This window comes from Peromyscus eremicus, chromosome 2 (genome assembly GCF_949786415.1).
Source record: "Peromyscus eremicus chromosome 2, PerEre_H2_v1, whole genome shotgun sequence".
In the NCBI taxonomy this organism is placed as follows: domain Eukaryota; kingdom Metazoa; phylum Chordata; class Mammalia; order Rodentia; family Cricetidae; genus Peromyscus; species Peromyscus eremicus.
In genome coordinates, this window is record NC_081417.1 from 36,723,697 (window position 1) to 36,747,311 (window position 23,615).

Below are 23,615 nucleotides of genomic sequence, written 5' to 3' on the forward strand. Positions count from 1 at the left end.
AGGGAGCTGCCCATTTCTCTCTCCCCAGCAATGAAATTGCAACCATGGTTACCAAGCCTGGCTTATATGGGTCCTGGGGAATGCACTTAGGTCTTCCTGTTACATGCCAAGCATTTTACTGGTTGAGTTACCCCAAGACCTCTCTATAATATTTTAATATGCAATGAGATTTGACCGTTAACATCTTTTGTACGTAGAGAGGCTCCCTGGCTAACTTGTAGAAAGTATTTAAGAGACATCAAATTTTAAAACCAGCCATCCATTCTCATTCTTGTAAAAATGGAGGGAGTGATGATGGAGTTTCAGAAATGTGCTTTCTAGCAAGTATTTCTTAAAACGTTTAAGATAGGCACAGTCAATGGGAGGCACTGCTGATGTAAGATGTTTGAGTAGCTTAGCTCATTCAGTTCTCAAAGAACCGTTAGACACATTATTGTGCCCATACCAACTTATAGATGGGAAAACTAAGTCCCAGCATCACACGGCCGACAGCTGGCCACAGGGGAGTCTGGTGAGAAGGCTGACATTCAGCTGGGAGACTACTGCCCTTTGCAATATTGAACACACTGGATCTGGCCCTGCAAGCGAAAGAGGATCTTTTAAACAGTGAATGGGAGGAGATTATGTTTTCCAGTGTTTTAGCAGACCAGAGTTTGGGGGCAGTTAAAAACTGACAGGAAGCTGCATCATGCTCCATAACCTACCACTGTGGGCAGCAGCCTCCCCACTGCCGACACCCCTCAACAGGGCTTACCTGCTTCAGCTGGTCAATCTACACACACTACTCTTGCTACTGCCCAGTTTATGGGTTTGGACCAGGTAGCCCAGGCTTGCCTCAGTCTCATGATCCTCCTGCCTCCGCCTCCTGTGTACCAGGTCAGCCATGATGGCATGCAGATTTGGGTCTTGTTGATCTAAACTCCCCTGTGTTCTGTGTTCTGTACATTCAGCTCCCTTTCACCCCAGAAACATTTTTACAAAAGCATATCTAGAAAATGGAGTATATTTTCATCCACTTAATTTTTTTTTTTTTTTTTTTTTTTTTTTTTTTTTTTGGTTTTTTTTTGGTTTTTTGAGACAGGGTTTCTCTGTGTAGCTTTGCGCCTTTTCCTGGAACTCACTTGGTAGCCCAGGCTGGCCTCGAACTCACAGAGATCCGCCTGGCTCTGCCTCCCGAGTGCTGGGATTAAAGGCGTGCGCCACCACCGCCCGGCCCACTTAATTTTTTTTAAAGAAAGTGTTCTCAGCATGTCATTCATAGTTTATATTCTTTTTATGTGAACATTTAGTTCACACATACGTATTAAAATCCAGGCGGCTAGAATTTTCTAATTTATGTAGAAAATTTCCAAATCAATAGTTTAAATGCTTTGTGAACTTGTTTCATAAAATATACAAGTATAAAACTTCTGAGCCCTGCTTCCAGGCCCACTCTGCTGGGATGCTAATCTCTTCCACTTGGACCCCTTTACAACATACAACTCCTTAGACTTAGGTCTATGCTTAGTCGTCACCTTGTTAAAGGCCCATTGCTGCTGTCTGGATATTGACTGCCCCTCAAGGCCCTGGAGCAGTGTTAATGGGAAGCATCAAACCTTTAGGAGCTGGGACCTAGTAGGAGGTCTGACATCACTGGGCATAAGCTTGATGAGGACTGTGGGGCCCGCCTCCTTTCTCTCTTTGCTTCCTAGCCACCACAGCGTGGATAGATCCCTCTATCACGTGCTCCCATGTAACTCCCCACCAAGGATAGATCCCTCTATCACGTGCTCCCATGTGACTCCTCACCACGGATAGATCCCTCTGTCATGAGCTCCCATGTGACTCCCCACCACGGATAGATCCCTCTGTCATGAGCTCCCATGTGACTCCCCACCACGGATAGATCCCTCTGTCACGTGCCCCCTTGTGACTCCCCACCACGGATAGATCCCTCTGTCACGTGCCCCCTTGTGACTCCCCACCGCAGATAGATCCCTCTGTCACGTGCTCCCTTGTGACTCCCCACCACAAGCCCCAAAGTAAGAAGGCTGATCAAGCAAACTGAGCTGCTAAGACTCTGGGCTGGAATGAATGTTTTCTTCTTTTGAGTTGACGGTCTCATGTATTTCGTCACAGTAGTGGAAAGATGATTACCACACACACTATCCTCATCATCTCTAAAGGGTCCCCTCAAAAGCCTCAATCACTGTTGCCTTCATTTGATGGCTACAAAGTGTAATTATTTTGCATAGCTCACTTGCTTGCCTGTCTTCCCCTCCCCACTAGAATCATGGTGTGATGAGGACACACTCCCTGCTGCAGCAATCTGAATAGCCCACAGGGACTCCCCAAAACTCCATTTCAAGAGCCACATTAAAAGCTGAATGCCGTGACGAAGAGTCACGTGACCTCACTGTGATTGTGAACACATGTGCAAAGACAGACACAACTTAAACAAGGGGCAGGACTGAGAGGCAAGAGCTGCCCAGAGCGTGAGGGTGGGGGGTGGGGGGTGGGGGGTGGGGGTGGGGTGGGGGTGGGGGGTGGGGGTGGGGGGTGGGGGGTGGGGGATGGGGGTGGGGGGTGGGGCGGCCACCATCTCCTACAGAATGACCTGGGGGAACTGCACATGCCAGTTTGAGAATCCGCCTGGCTGCCCTCCACTGACCCTTGGAATGTTGGGGTTTTAGCTGTGCTCCTGGGAAGCCTCCAGTGCAGTGATGTGTCACTGGAGCCTGGGACATGATTCCTCTTTGGCTTAGTGAACACTGTGAGAGCAGAGAAGACAAGCGCGCTCTTCAAAAGTATGCCATTATTCCATATCCTCTGCCATTTAAGAAAAAATGGAAAGCATTTGTGGACCCCAGGGTCTTCCACCAAAGGGGCACAGGATAAGGAGGGTGTGGGTCCTGTGTTTACAGTATCTTTACCATGTTTTTATTCCATTTAAGACACATGCATTACAGTTAAAGCAGAAACCAATCTATTTGGGGAAAAATCTATTTGCTGCTGACCTAAGCAGGTTTATTGGGAGGGAACTGCCTCAGTCAGCCTCTGTGTGAAACCTCAAGGAGAGACTTGGTGTCTTTATCTATCTATCTATCTATCTATCTATCTATCTATCTATCTATCTATCTATTGTTTTTCGAGACAGGGTTTACCAGGCTGGCCTCAAACTCACAGAGATCCACCTGGCTCCTGAGTGCTGGGATTAAAGGTGTGCGCCACCACTGCCTGGCCTGACTTGGTGTCTTTAAACAGAAACACCAAACATTTCTAGGGAGAGAAGCCAGTGCACCTGTAATGCTAGCATGAGAGAGACTGAGTCAAGGGGACTGCAAATAGACCAACCTGGCCTATACAGTTCTAGGCCAGCTTAGAGTACATAGTAAGACTATATCTTTAAAAATCAGAGCAAAAACTAACACCAACTAAAACAGAAAAACCAAACCACAGTTCCTAAAGGAAAAGTAATTTCTTCCAGCAAAGTGATTTGAGCGCAGAACAATATAGCATTTTCCTTTTGGGCTGCTGTGTTTTATCTGAGGGATTCTTAGCCTTCGTTAGTGCGGTAGGAGAGGTGCTCTCTGCACTCCGGTAGCATGTGCCGCGGGGGGACTTACGGTTCCAGAACGGGGCAGTCTGCCAGTGGTTGTTGTCATGTGTGAAGCAGGTGAGGCCAGGCAGGCTGCACGCCTCCCCTTTCCGCTGGCGTTTCTTCTCCTTCCTCGCCTTCTTCCTCCGACGGTTCTCCTTGAAGAGCTGCAGCTTGCTGTCTACCTCCTGGGCTGCAGCCTCCCTGGACCGAGACAAGGAACTGTTTTGATGACCAGCAAGGACATTATGAAAAGGAGGATTGTTGTTCTGCGCCTTGCACAAATGTGTACGTGGAAGACACACAGCCCCACGAGCTCGGGTGACCTCTGTTTCTCATCGACGGCTTCAAATATAGCCAGTGTCCTGGAGGCAAACTCACTCAGTGACGGTTCTCCTAGAACTTTAGTAAGCCTGACAGTTACTGGTGCTTAAGCATGGATGTAAATAAACGTTGGCACGAGTCCCAGTACATCAACCCTTGGACAATAACGTGACCTCCCGGAAGCTCAGTACCCCTCAGGCAGCCACTGAGTCAATAAATGGTTAGTTGGATGGGCCGGCTTACACTAGGTGGATTAAAAACCATTTGGCAAATTATACAAAATAAATTTTTAAATAAATAATTAGCATGTTTCTTCTTTAAAATATTTATTCTTTGAGAATTCCAAATTTCATCCACGTATATGAGATAAGATCATATCCGCCCCCAGCTTGTGCTACACACCCCCCAGACCTCCCTTCACTCATCCTCTTCCCAACTTCCTCTCTCTCTCTCTCTCTCTCTCTCTCTCTCTCTCTCTCTCTCTCTCTCTCAATAGCCCAGCGAGTCTAATTAGTGCTGCCCATATGTACAGGGGTGGGGGCTGTCTACTAGAGCATGGGCAACCATGACCACACCCAGTGTGACCACACCAGTAGTCACACCCCTAAAGCAGAAAGAATGCTTCTCCCTCCTCCAGCAGCTATCAGCTGCTAATAGCTCCTCAGAGGTGGGTCTTCATCCATGCTGGCACTTTGGTTAACTTGATGGCATGCCTGTAATCACCACTGCTGGGAGTCCATGAGTGCCATAGCAATGCCACATTCAAAAGACAGTATTTCACAATGCTCTTCCTCGTCTTCCATCTCATATATTCTTTTTACTTCCCTGAGCCTTGGCAAGTGTTTTTTTTCTTTTTTTCTCACATAGTTTAAATTTTGTCAACATTCAAATACAAAATCTCTTGCACATACGACTTCGGCTATTGTTTAAATGTCCACGCGCTTGCTTACATTTTGAGAGGTCAGCACTGTTACAGGTGACTCTGCTGAACACCCTCATTGAGTCAAGGGTCTGCTAACTCTCCATCAATCCCCACAGAGGACCACGCATGGAGGAGAATCCCCTGTGGAACACAGGGATCCCTCCGGTCACTGTGGACAGTCCCTGACCGCTAGTAAACATGACCAACGTGAAGTTACTCACTTGAAAGGGTGAAGATGGTTTTTTAACTTCTCTTGCCTTTTTACTCCTTTCTCTTTGTTGTAATAGCTGCAGGTCGGAAGATTAAAAAGTGAGTCATATATATATATATGTACGTATACATACATATGACATACTTTCATTTGATTAAATGGCTCATCGTGCACACACACACACACACACACACACACACACACACACACACATGACAGGAAGTGAGTCTTCTGTCACTATTTCAGTTTAGTGGGACTTGCTTGTATCTTTTGCTTAAGTGGATGACGCATTTAATTTGACTCGAGTGAGCGAGAACAATATGCCTCATGGCGATGGACTCATACAGCATTGAGAGAGAAGCCAGCCTCAGGCTAATCACTCTGGGTCGTTTGGGTCAGGAAGGGACTGTGGGATGCATGCTCACCTCTGCTTACCACAGCTACATTCCTCCGGCTTCCTTTTCTTCAGGTGTCCCCTTACTTCTCTTAAGTTCTTGATTTTATCTTGCAGAACTTCAATCTGGAAAACACATGTTCACACAATTCCCTTCTAAGATCAGGATTTTTCTTTGCAAAATATTGCCCACCTTGTTTGTGGACTTCCACAATTCTAACTATCTCAGAGAACAGATGGGACACACAGAACATAGAACACACCGTTATAGAACACATCTATATCGCATCTACATTCCAATCAGTGTGCCACAGAAACATTAACAGATACTCCTCCATAACTGAATAATTTTCTCAAAAATGTGCAAAACACTATTGGGTTCATCCCTGTTCTTCCCACACTTGCTTTCAGTAGGACTATCACTATGTCATTGGAGGAAGATAAATACCTTGGTGAATTTCTCAGTTTTTAGGCAATTACAAAAAGGAGGATATGTACACATGGAATGTCCCATCCATCATGGCAGGGCTAAGCAGCTGAGCACACAGCCATGTGGATCGCTTTCTACTTGCTTGCATGTTTGCGGTGCTGGGATGGAACTAAGGTCCTTGCTTACGACAATCAGGCTCATTATCACCAAGCTCCACCGCAGCCCTAACACTGACCTCTTTGTCGATGTAGGCCTTATGGTCCTTCCACGCTCTGGCTGATTGGTACAGCTCTCTCTCACAATGGATTGTATCATTTGGAAGAATAAAGCATCTGGAAATCAAACAGGACCAAGAGAAACAGGCGTAGGGTCAAGTATCAGAAAACCTTCAACCTCTTTGTGTAGATAAAAGCACCAAGCTTAGAGCTGATTCCTATATAAGGGTAAATGAGAATGCGTCCTGGCCAGTGGCTGGATGAGGGACGGGGTCATTGCCTGTAACTAGATCATCCCCAAGAACAGCTTATCGAACGAAGCTTTTCACATACATCTTCCTTTGAAAAGACTCCACTCCCCAACTCAGGCTTTTAATGTGTGTGTGTGTGTGTGTGTGTGTGTGTGTGTGTGTGTGTGTGTGTGTATGTGTGTAGATTTTTAGTCACAATGAAAAATGGCTTCTTGGAAGAAACATATCATTTCGTTATTTTGCCTTTAAAGAAATACCTCAAGCACTCCACTTACACTCTGATGTTTTCCTTTCCCTGTTTGGCCGTGATGGGGCTCTAATCTGGGGTCTCTGGCTGGACAGTCACTTTACACTGGGCTGAACTAGACCCCCAGCTTCTCCATTCAGGGTCTTTTCTTGTTTTCTTCCCTTCCTTCCTTCCTTCCTTCCTTCCTTCCCTCCCTTCCTCCCTCCCTCCCTCCCTCCCTCCTTCCCTCCCTCCCTCCTTCCCTCCCTCCCTCCTTTTCTCTCTCTCTCTTTCTTTCTTTCTTTCTTTCTTTCTTTCTTTCTTTCTTTCTTTCTTTCTTTCTTTCTTTTTGATTTTTTGAGACAGGGTTTCTGTCCTGGATCTCACTCTGTAGACAAGGCTGGCCTCGAACTCACAGAGATCTACCTGGCTCTGCCTCCCGAGTGCTGGGATTAAGGCATGTGCCCCTGCTGCCTGGCAAGGGGTCTTTTCTTTAAAGACAGTTTCATGTATCCCAGGCTGGACTTGAACTTCCAATCCTGCTGAAGCCCTGAGGGCTGGATCATAGGTGCAGTCCTTCATGCCTAGTTTGTGTGGTGCTGTGGGATCGACTGTCCATTTATTTTTATTTGTAGAGGTGTGTTGTCTGCATGTATGTCTGTGGACCAGGAGCATGCAGTGCCTGAGGAAGCCAGAAGCAGGTGTTGGATGCCCTGACACTGGGGTTACAGACAGTTGTGAACCTCTGTGTGGATGCTGGGACTTGAACCCAGGTCTTCCAGGAGAGTAGCCAGTGTCCTTAAGCTCTGAGCCAACTCGACAGTCCCAAGTCCGGGGCTTCTGGCCATCGAGGCAAACATTCTGTCCACTGAGCTATGTCCCTAGTCCCAGCCACCCATTAAGTTTCGAAAGAGTAACAACCCAGGGATAGGAATGGGTGGGTATGGGGTGTGACTCTGACATCTAAATCCTGGGTGAACTCATCCCACTCCATGATACTCCATGGTGATGATACTGGGGATAAAACGAAGATCTAATCAATTTAGAAAGAGAATACTTATCAAAAGAGTAGGTAAATTTGGGGAGGAAGTGAAGAGTTGTGTGAGTTTATTAAGCTATGGAAATAGTGTTTGTTTCTTGTCAGCAGGACTTCTAACCCTTTCTGTCTGTTCTCATGAGGCAGGTCAGGATCTTCTGTATCTTACATACTCATTCCTAGCCTACAACCATTTTCTAGAAACTTCTCCGGGACCCACCATCCTTCTTCATGGTATGTTTCAATTCTGAGGCCTGATTCTGTAATGCTCGAAGTCTGGGGGACCACAGACCATGGAAGAGTCCCCAGAACTGTTTCCATCTATTTCCAGACACTTCTGTAGGTAATGACTTGGGGATAGAAACTTCATCCATGCTTGCTAAGTTAAGATATGAAAGAACTGCCCTGGCTGGGTTCCCGGCCAATTAGCCATAATATGAACCCGAAGGGCATGTTGAGGTCACTGCTGGCTCTAGCTCCTTGTGTCCCTGTGCCCTTTGCTGTGCAGGCAAGCCTTTGGGCACTGTGTTGCTGAGTGACAAAGCGCTTTTCGTAAAGCCCAAATGGTGATTGCATGGGGTGTAAGGTACTATTGACCTCCACCCTGGGAACCACAAAAGCAGACTCACTTGTGTGTCACACGGACAGTGGTGGGTAGCCCGACTGCATTACTACTGTCTGCCAGCATCTCATCCCTGAGGTCACCAATAGCAGCCGGGTGGCCTCCCAACCCGTGGTGGCCCTCATCGTGGCGCTTAGCAATGCTCCTCGATGGTAACACTTGCAATTCTTCTTCTTCCAGATTTATGTCGTATATTTCACCTTCGAATTCAACAGACAGGGACCGAGTCTGCCGGGTGTGCACAAACCTGGGCTTATACTCTGGAATGAGAGGAAAACCCATTAATACAGAGGAGCTGGTGTGTGTGTGTGGAGAACGATAGCACCTGTCACCTTGGGACCTTAGAGAGGGACAGGCAGTGCTGGCGGAATGGCTAGAGGGCATCTTGGTACCTGGGGTAGCTCCTGAAATCACACAGGCAAAAGCAGGCTCTTTACTGGCTGTGTCCTGTGACAGATGTCACACCTCTCTGGCCGCAGGCCCTTCCTCAGTCAAGGGGGTAAGCAGGCTGTGAGCTTTCACATTTAGTTGTTCTCAACATGAATGGCTCTATACCACGGCAGTTAACACAGAACTATATGATCCCTGCTTGTTTCACACTTAGTTGTTCTCAACATGAATGGCTCTATACCATGGCAGTTAACATAGAACTATATAGTCCCTGCTTGTTTCACATTTAGTTGTTCTCAACATGAATGGCTCTATACCATGGCAGTTAACACAGAACTATATGATCCCTGCTTGTTTCACATTTAGTTGTTCTCAACATGAATGGCTCTATACCATGGCAGTTAACATAGAACTATATAGTCCCTGCTTGTTTCACATTTAGTTGTTCTCAACATGAATGGCTCTATACCATGGCAGTTAACATAGAACTATATGATCCCTGCTTGTTATTTATAATGTTTATCTTTTCCTTAGCTTTAGTTGCCCTTTGTATACTGTATATCTATCTTGAATCCATGATCATGAAATGTGGAATTGTCATAATGGTCCTTACATTAAAAAAAAAAAAAAGCAAACTGGAGAGATAGCTCAGAGGTTAGGAGCACTGGCTATTCTTCCAGAGGACCTGAGTTCAAGTCCCAGCAACCACATGGTGGCTCACAACCATCTATAATGAAATCTAGTGCCCTCTTCTGGTGTGCAGACATAAAGGCAGAGAGAACGCTGTACACATAACAAATAAATTAAAAAAAAACTTATGAGATATCAAACATGAATCGGTGCTATCATCCACATTTTCTGATGAGGGAACCAAAGCCTTGAGTTTTGCATGCCTTTCCATGGGTTCTAGAGCCGGGATGTGCTGTCTGGGCTTACAGCCTCACCACTGCCTTGGGCCTTTTCAAAAAGAAGAGCACTTTAAACATCGCATGTTTACACAAATAAAGGGGGACACTCTAAAAATATTACATTTCTGACCGCTTGCATCGGCCATGTAACATTTTAAACACACAAGGTGCAGAGTAAGGCCATCGTGCATCATGACTATGGGATGTTGCCTAGCGCTCACTACCCCTCTGGTCTTTTCTGAGTAAGAAAGAAGCCCGGCAGAGATGTGGGAATTGGAATTGTCAGCCCCCCTCCAGGGCAGACTGCTCCCTACAGGATCTCTTAGTTTCCAGGTGCGGGAGTGGCCTCCATGGCAGAGGATGAGTTACATCACCGTCATTTTAGGAAAAGAGGAAATCCACTGCTGTTCCAGGACACATGGGAGTCACAGTGAAAAGTGGAAGGGGGGTGTTCCTGCTAAGTGGGGTGTTTGTATCAGGGTGGGTGTATCAGCCATGATTTCCCTGTGTAGTTTATATGTCATCAGTTTCCTTCCAGGAAGAAAGACAATTCCTTAGCTCAGTGGGCGTTTTGGAGGGCAGGGAGGGGGATGGGTTTCCAGACAGGGTTTCTCTGTATAGCTCTGGCTGTCTTATAACTTGCTCTGTAGAGCAAGCTGACCTCAAACTCACAGAGATACACCTGCCTCTACTTCTTGAGTGCCGGGATTAAACGTGTGCGCCACCACTACCCAGAAACTCAGTGGTTCTTAACTTTTCTGGTTGTGAACCACTTCACGAATTTGTGGGGAAAAGAATTTGTGGAAAGTGAATAGTAGTCAATTTTGGATACAAATCATGTGTTCATGTTTCTAAAGTCCATTCTGTTCAGGACAAACAATATCCTGTGATTTTCTTGAACGATTTGTGTACAATTCTTGGACACAGGTTTAAAGAGAACTTGACTGCTAACACGGAAAAGTTACCACAGAGTTGAGCCACTTCTCACACTTGCCACTAGGTGGCACCAGACTCTCACTCTTCAGTGGATGGTTGCCCCATTTTTGTTTTTTTCTGTAAGTCTATAACCTCAACGTGTCAATCAGTTACCTGAGAGTTTTCATGAAGGAAATTGTCGGCAGTAAGTGTATGCCATGCTAAGTACAACTAATTTGATTCTTCTAGTCAGCGTGATACAACCGTTTGACGACATTTAAAGAGATATACAGGCTAAAACATGAAAAACGGGCCTTTAAAAAGTGTTCATGCCTTCCTTTTCAGGCTGAACACACATGGAATTGATACCTGAAGTTTAAAGCAACTTAAGGCAGACAGACAAAGCAGGGCATCACCATGAAGGTAAAGTAAAATGGACCTAAACCACCCACACCGGTTCCCACAGAATATCCCTGACGCTCTCTTGTGTGATGCTCTGTGCCCGAAAGTGGGAGTTTCACTCTATGCTAAGGGAAAACATTGGCAACGTAAAATGTCTAACCCATCTTTGCTATCTTACTTTAAACTGAACAATGATTTTGCTTTTATTCTGACATCCAGGCACCATTAATATGTAAATCGTGTCGGGGTGGGGCGCGGGGGGGGGGGTTGTCTCAACAGAGCATGCGCCTGCCCCAAGGTCCGGCTTACTTGGTGTTCCTTGGTTCCTCAGGAACTGCCTTTGGCTCTTCCTCTGGCTTCTGCTGGATCGGTAACCAGACTCCCTACACTGGCACTCTTTGTCTTTGTCGTGCCCGCCGCGAGAGTAGAGGTCGCGTGTGCTCTGACGGACGGTGAGCAGGTCGCTGGGTCCTTTACACTTGTGGATGCGGAGCTTCCCGGATGTGTCCTCAATGCACTGCCACTTCTGCAAAAGCCAGCGGGAAGCGGCGGGTGACGCGAGCCAGATGGGATTTGTTAGGTTCTCTAGCACTAGCTAGTTTTTTTTCCCCCTCGCTCACTGGCAATACCATTAAGGGATGAATGAAAAGGGACATGTTTTCAAGTGACCCTGCAGTCACTCCCCTCTCAGCTCTATTTCTTCTGTGGCAGGCACGTACAGATGATAATGAAATCGCTGGAAATCAGAACTGCCTCCACGACACTAGCGCTGAACGCTGATAAATGAATCCTCAGCACCCAGACTAAACAGTCTTGAATGAAACATGTTAAAGCCCTTAGAGTCCCAAGCCCCAGAGCCAGCCAGCTGTCAGGGCCGTTTCCACCGGGACCCCGAACCGCCCCATTTGTTCTGGAAAAACAAACTTGCCTGCTTTGTGCTCTGCCTCTAGGTTTCTAAAGTGATCCTGAAGCCGGGCGGTGGTGGCGCACGCCTTTAATCCCAGCACTCGGGAGGCAGAGCCAGGCGGATCTCTGTGAGTTCAAGGCCAGCCTGGACTACCAAGTGAGTTCCAGGAGAGGCGCAAAGCTACACAGAGAAACCCTGTCTCGAAAAACCAAAAAAAAAAAAAATAATAAAAAAAAAAAATAAAGTGATCCTGAGCAGAGTGGCACATGAGGAAGACTGAGAGGCATTTAATTTGAGGCCGTTACAGGCAGAGCCGACTGGGGGGCTCCCAAACCTTGGCAAACTAGGCGGGCTTTCTTTTGGTTTTCCTTTTTCTTCTACAAGCCCTGCACACCCACAGCATGCGGTGCACCCCAGGGCGATGGAGTGCACCTTCCCAGGAAACACAAACAGGGAGTCATGCCCGCAGCGTGCCCTGAACCCCAGCGCGATGGAGTCCATCTTCCCAGGTCACACTGGGGCTCCTAGATCCTGTTTTGCACAGAGCTGTGGGAATGTCACAAGTTTACACTTCTGAAGCACCATTCTGGTTCTACTAATCTCTTCACTCTGAGAGGCCCCTCAGGAGCTCCTCTCCATGTGAAAGCCCCAATAATGTCTTTACTTTCCATTTTCTCTCATTCAACCCCTAAAGTACTCATTGGTTAGTAGGGAGAATATTGGCCGTGTAGGGAGAATATTGGCCGTCATTTGAAGTTGATCCCAACAGTTCAACAGTGAGTACTGATAGACATCAGTAACATTAAGTGTATACATACAGGTATGTATGTATGTATATATATATATACACATATGTATGTATATATATATGTATGTGTATATGTATGTATGTATATATACAGGTACTACCTGTGTGTTATTATGTATATTTCAACACACAGGTTTCTAAGCTGTGGCCAGTGCCATATACTTGTGCTTTAAGAACCACACTGGCTGTGTCACACATTATCAAATGTCTTAAAATAAGTTGTGTCTAAAAAGGATGCCCATTCCAGCACTATCTATGAGAATCTTGTATCGTTCATTCCCTTCTGGTAAGCCAATACCTTTGGGAGGTGTCTCAGAAGCAAAATCTCAAACATAAAAGAGTAAAGCTTGGTCGAGGGACTTGACGGCCTTGTCAACAGATAAATGACACGTGTCTAAAATGGTACACAACCCTCCACAGTGAACAAGGGCTTCACAGTCACCCTTCATCTCCACCAAGGGAGTTACATGTCTTTGGTACATGTTTCATTATTAACGCTGTACTGAGGCTTCTCCCCCAAGCCCCAAGTATCTAGAGCACATTCGGTGGGTCCACATTAGCCCTCTACACTCCTGGTGTTACCAGATGATTGTTTCAAGCCATGTTAGGTTTGTCTACATTCAGGGCTTGCTTGGAATGCCTTGAAGATTCAGTATCTTCACCCAGAAAAGGAGGTCGCCTAGGAGAATGCAACTACCTACCAAGTAAGCCACAGGGAGGCAACACAAACCACCACAATGAGCGGACTAAGCTGCTAAAGACTTAACTTCACACATGTGAGGTGGGGGCTGGAGAGATGGCCCTGTGACTGAGAGCACATCCTGCTCTTCTAGAGGCCCAGGCTCAGTTCCCGGCATCCATATCAGGCAGCTCACTTCCACCAATAGCTCCAGTTCCAGGGAATCCAACACTCCCTGTCCTCCCGAAGCACCAGGCACACATGTGGTTCACACAAACACACATAGGCACCATACATACACAAACATAAACCAACAGGTCTTAAAAGAAAAATGAAGTCAGCTGATCCTGGTGGCTGATGCCCATAATGGTAGCACTCAAGAAGCGGAGGCAGGAGGATTGCAGGTCTGGGGCGGCCTGGATTGTAAGACTCTGTCTCAAACAAACGAACATATGAAAATATGACATTGATTTGTTTGAGTCCAAAGCAGCCATGTCACATGAGTGAGTCCGCACTTTGGCTGGATACTGCCACCTGTAACAGCTCCCCAGTGACTCAGACCTTTATGTAGCTGGAATCCTTGCGGGAGGCAGGAGGGAGCTATTTAAGTCTCTATAGCTCAGGTGCTTGAGCTTTGAGAAGGATCTGAATATTTGGGTTGTGTTGTGTGCAAGGAAAGTGTGTCTAAAAAAATGTGTGGGTGTAATTATCTCAGAAATGATTCCAGGAGGACAAAAACTGTGACCAGTATGTCTGTGAGTCAGGATTTGTACTTGTTTAAAAGTAACCAGCTGGCCTCACTCCCTCTCCAGCGCATGGACTAATGATTGAATTTTGGCTTCAGAGTCTGCTCCAAGTAAAGTGGAACCCACCATTTTCCAGGTAAGGTTCTAAAGCACTCAGAGGATATGACCACTGAACTTGAGAAAGTGTAAGACAGAGACCCAAATGAAGTTCTGAGAGAGGCCCAAAAAAATTCTGTGAAAGACCCAAAAGAAGTTCTCAGAAGCTGATAGACATTTTCACTAAGAACTAACTGTACACCATATAGAATTCTTATTGTTGATAAGTACTGCCGAAAGAGGTAACATTTCATAGTTTGAGAAATTGGAGGTGGTGATTCAATGTGTCTGTGTATATGTCTGTTTCTGTCTTAAATTCAAATGGCATAAGATGCCGCCACCCACCTGGATAATCTCCAGTCAGCATTTGCAATGCCTAAGGCGGTTTACAGCCAAGCTCCAGCTCCAGCCACACACACAAAAATGGGGCTGATGATTTCATTCTTAAAAATCGAGGTCTGTCTGTGGTTCCAGTTCACACCATCTCTGGTACAAACAACAACCACTTCTGAGACTTGGTCTCCGTTCCTGGGTTCAAGTGAGGCTCCTGCCTCAGCCTCTTGTAACCGGGGCTGTCAGTGTGTACCACCATGCCTGGCCAAATAGTTACTGCTGACCCCAGGACCATGGTGCAAACTTTCTGAATGTTCTCAGCCACGGCACATTAAAGGTTTTCTGCCTTTTCTTTTTCTTTGTGGTGCAGAGGAGCTGATGGGACAAGCAGAGTCTTGTAGAACACAAAGGTGTGTGTAGGATTTTCAGTGACCGCCTATTTGGAATCTAACCCATTTTGCCACCAGCCAAATTCCTCATGGATTTCCTGTGAAAGGGGGAATGGGAGTTCCTTCCAGAGCAGTGAGTTTAAGAATCTTAGTGTCTGGTGCTGTCTCTGGAACAGACAATGCTTCACACAAGACCACACACACACACACACACACACACACACACACACACACACACACACACACACCACAGCTACTTACATGCATCTACACACACATTTGGATAAGGCAATATCCACTAACAATTATCTCAATTATCTTCTCCACCATGGACCTGCAGAAGTCACAGACCCCTCTACATAGTGTAATTAGCTGGAGGCTTAGGCAATCTTCCCAAGGCAAGCATATCAGGAATTTCAATGAAACAAAATTACCACTTCAGTGCCTCTTACCACGACAATTTTTATGACTGTGCAATAAAATCTTGGAACAGCTGCTACCAAAATGGCAGCTTCACTGGGCAAGTTTATAGGTGGAAACAGAGATAGGGAACTTCTAAAAGAATTATTCTGAAATTAAAACTGCAAGCTGTTCAGTGGTCAAAATAAGAGAAGGCATTTGCCTCTCAGCTCTTTGGTGAGGTTCAGCTTGAACTTGGCTGAGGCACCTGCTGATGGAAAGTGGAGTTGGCTGTGTCTGTTCAGCAAGCACCCTGCAGAAACATGGCCATCCTTGTCTATCTTTGATCTAATCCTGAGGCTCCTGAGTAAATCAGTTCATCACTCTGTCCACCTGTCAGCCATGTGGCAGCCATTCACTCCTCCCACAGGTCTCTCCCGTGCTTTCTGGAATGATATCATTTCAATTCTCCTTCTGCTTTCTGACGGATAAGGTTGTGTCCGTAGTTTATCCTACGTTCTTCCTTAAAGGGTTCTAGATACAGTCAGCAAGGTGCTGGATAAAATTATTTGTTGAGCCGGGCGGTGGTGGTGCATGCCTTTAATCCCAGCACTCGGGAGGCAGAGCCAGGCGTATCTCTGTGAGTTCGAGGCCAGCCTGGGCTACCAAGTGAGTTCCAGGAAAGGCGCAAAGCTACACAGAGAAACCCTGTCTCGAAAAAAAAAAAAATATTTGTTGAGTCTCTTCAGTTGTTATTTCAGCCTTTCCCACTACACTGACTTGGAATTGGGGGGGGGGGGCAAGACCATGTGTCATGTCCTCGAATGGTCCCCCAAAGCTATCTCAGTGGAGTAGCGCTGAGTTTGGTAGTCACGTGTCCTGGTTGCTGGTTGTTTCCATCTGCCTGTGTGTAAATAGCACCCATGAAGAAGACAGGGCTGGTGATTTTCTTGTGCACAGGCACACCAATGCCATGTGCAGCTAGACTCGTGTAGAATCAAGTCAAATGAGAAAAACGTCCCGTACCTTTTGAAAACATGTTCATCATTACCACCTTTACCTCCACCATCAACGCTGCTGAATGCTTGTTTGACGTTCAGAGCTGGTGACGTGAATTAATTCCTGCAATCCTTACAGCTACCCAGTGGGCTGCCAGTCACGTTCACGGAGCCAGTAAATGTTGCTCATAGTCTGTCCTGGACTTAGAGCAGTTGACGGAAAGTTCAAGTTCTGCCTTATAAGTTAGAGAAGTTGGGAGTTACATAGTATCTGCTTCCCAGTTGTCTGCAGCCCTGATCAAGGCTGCTATGTGAGGGAGCTGGGCTGGGTCAGGAGTGTGAGTGGAAACAGCAACCCACGAGAGCTCCCTGTGGAAAGTGCTCCGCTCAGCTAATGCTACAGTTACTACATCTTTTCACGCACACTGATGCGCTGTTCTTAACAGAATTGGAAGTTGTGGGAACTTGGTATGTAGTAGCCATTTTTCATACAGGCAAATTTTGGGTTGGGTGTCTGAAAACCTCAACTTTAATTGTCTTTTGCTCCTAACTCTAGGACTTTGAGCATACAACAGAACCTCAGTTTTCTTCCAGACTCTGCATCTGGTAAAATAATACCTGGCTCTCTTAGCCCTAAAGATGTGTTATAAAAAATTATTGAGTGCTTTGAGTTCTAAAGAGAAGATGTGGTATGTAAACCCAGGCCAGTGCTATGGAAACTGATTTTTAAAAGTGCTTATCTAGTCACAGGACAACTTATTTTCTGGGTATAAATTCTAGAATAGAGCAATTATTATTTAATAGTTGTAACTATTTTTTCCATTTTTAATTTATTTAATGTGTGTGTGTGTGTGTGTGTGTGTGTATGTGTGTGTGTACATACCAGTGCTCATGTGGAGGTTAGCGGACCAGTTACAGTAGTGTGTGTATGTGTGTGCATGTGTACACATACTGTAGAACTTGTGTGGAGGTCAGAGGCTAACTTGTAGGAGTTAATGCTCCCCTTCTACCACATGGGTTTCCGGGACTGAACTCAGGTTGTCAGGCAGGGTAGCAAATATTTTTACTCACTGAGTCATCTCACTGGCACATATATGTTTTTAAAAGACATGGCTTTACTGTGCACCCCAGTGTGGCAGTATGAATGTAATTGGCCCCCATAAGCTTATAGGGGGTGGCACTATTGGGAGGGTGGCTTTGTTGGAGGAAGTGTGTCACTGTGGAGGCAGCTCATATGTGCTCAAGATACCGTCCCGTGTCTAAGACCACCACTTCCTGTTGCCTGTGCACGATGTAGAACTCTCAGCTACCTCTCCAGCACCACGTCTGCGTGCATGCTGCCATGTCCCAACATGATGGTAATGGACAGAAACTCTGAACTGTAAGTGAACCGTCCAATGAAATGTTTTCCTTTATAAGAGTTGCTGTGATCATGGTGTCTCTTCACAGCAATATTTACCCGAGAATAGTCTTCAATTTCTGGACTCAAGTGCGTGATCCTCCTAAGTCAGGCTCCCAAAGGCTGGTGCTATCCGGGGGTGGGCTATCAGAACAGAGGGGTCTATGGCTTTGATTCACACACACATTTGGGTTTGAACTTAGACTTCCAGTTCTGTTTTGGTCCGTTGACTTTTCCTTCTGAGCCTCAATCTCTTGGTATGTAACTTAGGCATGGGATGCCTACCATAATACTTGGCAACATTATGACTCTGGTTACTTCTTTCTGGATAACCCCTAGGTAATCATCAGGGTTCCTATGTTTTGGACTGCGTACATCCCTCAGATTGCATATGGATGCTGTGATTTACACCTAGTATATACTTGCCTGATTAAGAAGCAAACAGAAAATGAACCCCAGTTTCTTTTTTCAAATGTCTACTGTTGTCCAGGGACTAGATAAAAGCTGAGTTTTATATACACAAGCTAATTCTCCAAAGTGTGTCTTCTTATATGCCATAATATAGGTCAAATCATGTTCTCAGAAATGTGATCACTGAGCAGTAGTTTTGTGATGACCTGATTAACTTTTATGCTGGTGTCAGCATCCTAAACCCAGCTACCTGGAGGCTGCGCGATAACATTTCAAACTCCATGTTGGGAATAGAAGGACCATATAAATGTCTCTGTCCAAACCACGACTCAGCTCAAGCTGCTGTAAAACTTTCTCACAAACAGGAACTAGAGTTTTGCGAAGGAGATTTAGCTCCTGTTTTCTCGAGATGAGATGGGATGGATGGAGGAAGGGAAGGGGTAGGAAGGAAGGAGAAACAGAAAAGAGAAATTTCAGTGTGGACAACATCTGCATAAGGCAATGCTGATGTGGGGAAGGGTATGGTTCCAGCACTTCATGTCAAACAGGACAGTGGACAGACCAACAGCGGAAGGCATTTGTGAAGAGCTTGTTGTGGGCCAATGCAGCAATCCCGGGTTCTGATTACACATAAACCCACATGACCTTTACAGTAAGCTCTATGGCCGGCACTGCTGCGTCCATACAAAAGATGAAGAAACTGAGACAGTACAGGTAAGTAACTTATCCAAGGGCGTGTAATCCCAAGGTTCCTGGAGCATGACTGTGAGAAGCATATTGGCAGGCTGGAGAGATGGCTCAGAGGTTAAGAGAACACTGGTTGTTCTTTTAAGGGTCCTGAGTTCAATTCCCAGTAACCACATGGTGGCTCACAACCATCTATAATGAGATCTGGTGCCCTCTTCTGGTGTGCAAGTGTACATGTGGGCAGAACACTGTATACATAATAAATAAATAAATAAATAAATAAATAAATAAATAAATAAATGGAGAAGGAGGAGGAGGAGAAGAAGAGGAAGAAGAAGAAGAAGAAGAAGAAGAAGAAGAAGAAGAAGAAGAAGAAGAAGAAGAAGAAGAAGAAGAAGAAGAAGAAGCAGCAGCATATTGGCCTGGTTCAGGGTATGGAACTTCGGGTGGGCGTCAGGTGAGAGGGGAGCATTTGAGAAGGCAGAGGCAACAACTTACATGCAGTTGAGAAAGAGGGGTGAGCAGGTTTGGAAGCCAGAGGATGCTGACAAGGGTAGGCTATCAGGGTGTGATGGGATGTGACAGCCAAAGTATAAGTTAACTATGGTGGATGACCCAGGGAGACATCTACAACCCTGCTGTGAATTTAACCAGGGTCCAGGGGCTTCCTGGAAAGAAGCTGTTCATGTCTGGCAAACTAACAGAGCCAGCCAAATCTTATTGGGAAATGTCCTTTTATTCACGCTCAACAGGTGGCCACAGTGTGAGCGGGACAGGCAGTTAGAAGAGGAAGCATTTGGTGAGAACATTGACTTCAGAGCAGAGAAGTCAGGTACTCAGCAAACTCCACCCAGTTCTGTGACAATCCTGGCAGCTGTCTGGATGTGGGGCCTTGGAGTGCTTTTAGTATATCCCTGACTTCATATACATGGAACAGCAAGAAGGAAAATGGGACTGAGAAGGTGCTGGGATCCAACAATTCAATGAAAGGACATGAGATTTGATCTATTAAAATGACACCAAGCTGCTTTTTCTCCCCATGTGAAATGTCAGAGGGAAATGTAAAAAGTATTTCAGGAGTGGATAACCAGAGAGTTTCTCCTTCACGTGGCTGGCTTTTAAGGAATCCATGTCTCCACCACGAGGGACGAAGAAGAAAACAACTGTCCCAGAGTGCGCACCTGACATTTGGGCTCCTCAACTTTGCCTGCTCAGAAGACTCTTCCAGAAGTTTGAAAGAGAGCTGACAACTATCTCTCCCCCCAGAAGTTTGGAGTGAATTTGTCTGGGTGGACTTGTGCATTGGCTTTAGATGTCACAGCGCAGACAGGGCTGAGGGCCGTGGCCCTCAGTGGAGTTGTCAAGGGAAAGTCTACTGTCTCAGGCTGTTGTAGAGACAAGTTACCAGAGAGGAGCACAAGATTGGAAGTGAAGAGATGTAAGTTGGCTTAAGTTTTCTAGATCAAAATTTCCTTGGTCAGAAAATGCTATCATTCAACTAGGGTTTCTAAGACTCCTCCAGCTTTGGCAGGGTCTGATGCTAGGCTTGATGTTCTTACCACTGGTTAAATAAAAACCAACAGCACAAATGCTGGGGGAGGGGATGATGGTGTACATTGGTAATGTGGACCCTTGGGGTGCTGAGGTAGAGGAACGGAGAGTTCAAGGTTAGCCTGGGCTGCATATGGAGACCTTGTCTCAAAGAACAAACAGAAACAAATAAAACAAAACACAAGCCCTAAACAGACAAGAGAAACAGAAATCCCCCAGATGCCTCCTGCCACCCACATACATCTGATCCGGCTGCTCTGTGGGCAGAAGACGCATTGATAGTTTCCGAAACTCTCCCAGGTGAGAGCCGCGTGCAGCAGGAACTCAGCATCACCTTTAGATTTTGCACAAGAGCGTGAGTGTGTTTATGTGGTAGCACGATGTGTGCACACAAATGTGCTTGGGGCAGAATTCCTAGCTGAGAGGGTGGCGGGAATTCACACTTTGTCTTGGATTAATGCAGAAACATGGAAGCAATGCAAACACATATGTCCATGTTGTCATAATTAATCCCTGCTGGTGGTTCTGTGCACACAGTCAAGGAGCCACGCCAAGCGTCTGGGACTCCAGCCCGGTTTGACTCCCTGAGGCTTCGTAGAAATACAAACAACAGGTAAGAGTGCCTGGAAGAACAGTTTCACCGGGGAGAAATTACTCCCAGTCATTCCTCACATGTTATGCATATGAGAGCACTTGTTCCTCACCATTCTGAGGTTGGCTTTCTCTATTCTAGAGACAGAAAAGCTGAGGCCTGGGAGAATTTAAGAGACTTGATCAGGACACACACCTAGGAAACAGCTGTTACTATATCCAGCCGGACCCTCTTAAGCTCCCTTCTGTTTTCTTTGAATTAAGCTGCTTCATGTACTGGTCATAACTACCTAGGTGACCGGGTAAGGAAGGGCGTGGGGTGGGAGATATGCATGCTCTCTGGCGGCTGGGAATGACGAGAATAGAGCTGACATTGCTGGGTTTTCTTCAGCACCCCACAAATTGTCAGGCATGAGGATGAAGGCTGTTATCCTTGGCAAGAGGAGGGCATGGCCCAAATACGAAGCCAAGGACCCAGGGTGGATGCCGGGTTGGAGGAAAAGCTGGGTTGATAGCACATGCGCCTGGCATGTGTGAAGCCCTGTGCTCAGTACTAGAAATAAATGAATGGATTCAGACTGGTCAGCTCTAGCCTCAGCTGTCTCCTGAGCTGTTACTCTGGTCCCCAAGCAACACGACCTTATTATTTGGATTCTTTTTCTTTTAAGTCAGTGGTACTGTCTGCAAAAAGATAATCTTCAATGTAGCTAGATAGAAAGGCAAATGGTAGGAGATTGAGAACTCTATAGAACATGAAGCCAACACCAGAGCTGATCTCGGCTTCTAAAACTTTCTTGACACTCCCAGATTCTCCCCAGCAGGCACTGGAAGACTTGTCCACAGAAACTGCTAGGCTCCATGGTACCTAATCAGTGGGCTGGGGTAGAGAATTTACGTTTTGACAAGCCCCACAGTCAGATTGATCTTGCTGGTCCAGGGGCCATACTCAAGGAACCATGAGATCATAGTCACTATTCCCTAGTGCCACTGGGCCACCAATGCTTGAGGCAGCCACTTCCCCTCACATCCCTTCTCCTAAACCCATCTTCTACCCAATTTGAAGAATTTCAATAGGAAAAAAAGCTCACTGTCTAGGCATAGCCTAATTCTTTGTTCATCAATTGGGGTGCTTCTAAGAGAGGCAAGCTCTGACATTCTCAAATACCCGTGTGAGGAAAAAAAAAATCTTAGTTCAGACTGTTCCACACTGAAAGAAAGTAACAGAGGAGGTACATTCTAGAGAGACAGCCATAAAACCATCTCACCGGAGCAAATTAAGTTTAGAAACCTATGGAAAAAAAAAAAACAAAATTAGGTTTTTAATATAGTTACCGCACAGCATGCAAGTGTGAGGCTTTTGCCAAAATGACATGATTGTGTTTATGCTCCATTTGCCCTCTAGGACATAGACTGAAGTTTCAGCACAAGCCATAATGAGAAATTTGCAGAATGGTCTGTTGAAAGGTGGATAAGTGGCGTGCCTCATTCCCAAATCCATATCTTGCTCGCCACGAAGAGGGCTCAGATCCTAACAAGATTAGCAATTTGCAGACATTAAACATTAAACAGTGAGCATTTCCAACTCCTGAATAAAGTGCATTAGCCTGTTGAGGCTGGTTCCTACAAACTATCTGGGAGCTTCAGAAGAACCCTGAGGTTGCCTTCATAATAATACTTAAGAGTGTCCATGTGAGATATTAAAGACTTGGAGTTAAAATACGATGAATAGGTCTAAGCTTTTCTGTGAATCACTTGAAAACTAAGGCTGATTAGAATTATACGCAAGTATGATTTTATGCCTTGAACCCTCCTTCTCCCCAACCTTTTATACTTCAAAGTAACTCTGCAAACAGGAAGTCGAGAGGCAAGAGACTTGGGATCACGTTGTTGACCATGACGTATTTAGCACACTGGGGAACTTATAATAAGAGCACAATGGACGAGGCCATTAGAGAACAGGTAGGTGGCCCATTTCTCATGCCTAGTATCTTCAGACAACTACGTGGATATCTAAGGCTCAGAGACATGTGTAATAAAAAGAAATTCCCCATAGGATTTCCCAGCACTTGGGAGGCAGAGGGAGGTGGATCTCTGTGAATTTGAAGCCAGCCTAGTCTACAGAGTGAGATACCGGATAGCTAGGGCTGTTACATGGAGAAATCCAGTCTCAAAAAACCAAAACCAAAAACAAAAATAAAAAAAACCCTCTTTCTTTAGTTAGGATAACTTATCTCGGAGGGCCGCAAGTGCCCTTTGCTTATTTGTTTAGGTTTATTTTTGTTATTTTTAATTGTGTGCATATATATGAGTCTGTGTGGGGGTATGTGCACCTGAGTGCCGGTGCCTTACTTAGGAGGCTAGAGGCATCAGATCCCTTGGAACCGCCTGACGTGAGTGCTGGGAACTGAACTTGGATTTTCTGAGAGAACAGTTTGCACTCTTAATAGCCAAGCCATCTCTCCAAACCCTTGTCTGTGCTTTCTTAATTAGACAGTTCCTGCTTCGATTCTAGATTTTTCATCCAACTAGCCATCTGTTTGTAAGATGGGGATTCCCATGGCTACAAACAAAAAAGACGTACAGGTTACAGTCAACAGGCAGACACAAATCGTACACACTGAGCCTTGCATGTGACAGAAGTCTAACTGACAGACGGGTCTGTTTTTCCCTCCTACCATCATGTATTTATTTATTTATTTATTTATTTATTTATTTATTTATTTATTTATTTATTTATTTATTTATTTATTTATTTGTTTGTTTGTTTGTTTCTCTCTCCCTCCCTCTCTCCCTCCCTC

At 45.7% G+C, this 23,615-nt stretch overlaps 1 protein-coding gene across 3 annotated transcripts in view; it reads right to left on the reverse strand.

The window, feature by feature from the left end:
• Sulf1 (sulfatase 1) overlaps positions 1-23,615 on the reverse strand; it is a 162,511-nt gene that overhangs the window by 16,689 nt on the left and 122,207 nt on the right. For all 3 annotated transcript variants that reach the window (XM_059254000.1, XM_059254001.1, XM_059254002.1), the window contains 6 exons: positions 11,133-11,349; positions 8,216-8,468; positions 6,094-6,190; positions 5,460-5,554; positions 5,045-5,110; positions 3,606-3,781 (listed from right to left, as the gene is read on the reverse strand). In XM_059254000.1, the coding sequence (XP_059109983.1) occupies positions 3,606-3,781; positions 5,045-5,110; positions 5,460-5,554; positions 6,094-6,190; positions 8,216-8,468; positions 11,133-11,349 (904 nt within the window). The remainder of the gene's footprint in view (positions 1-3,605; positions 3,782-5,044; positions 5,111-5,459; positions 5,555-6,093; positions 6,191-8,215; positions 8,469-11,132; positions 11,350-23,615) is intronic.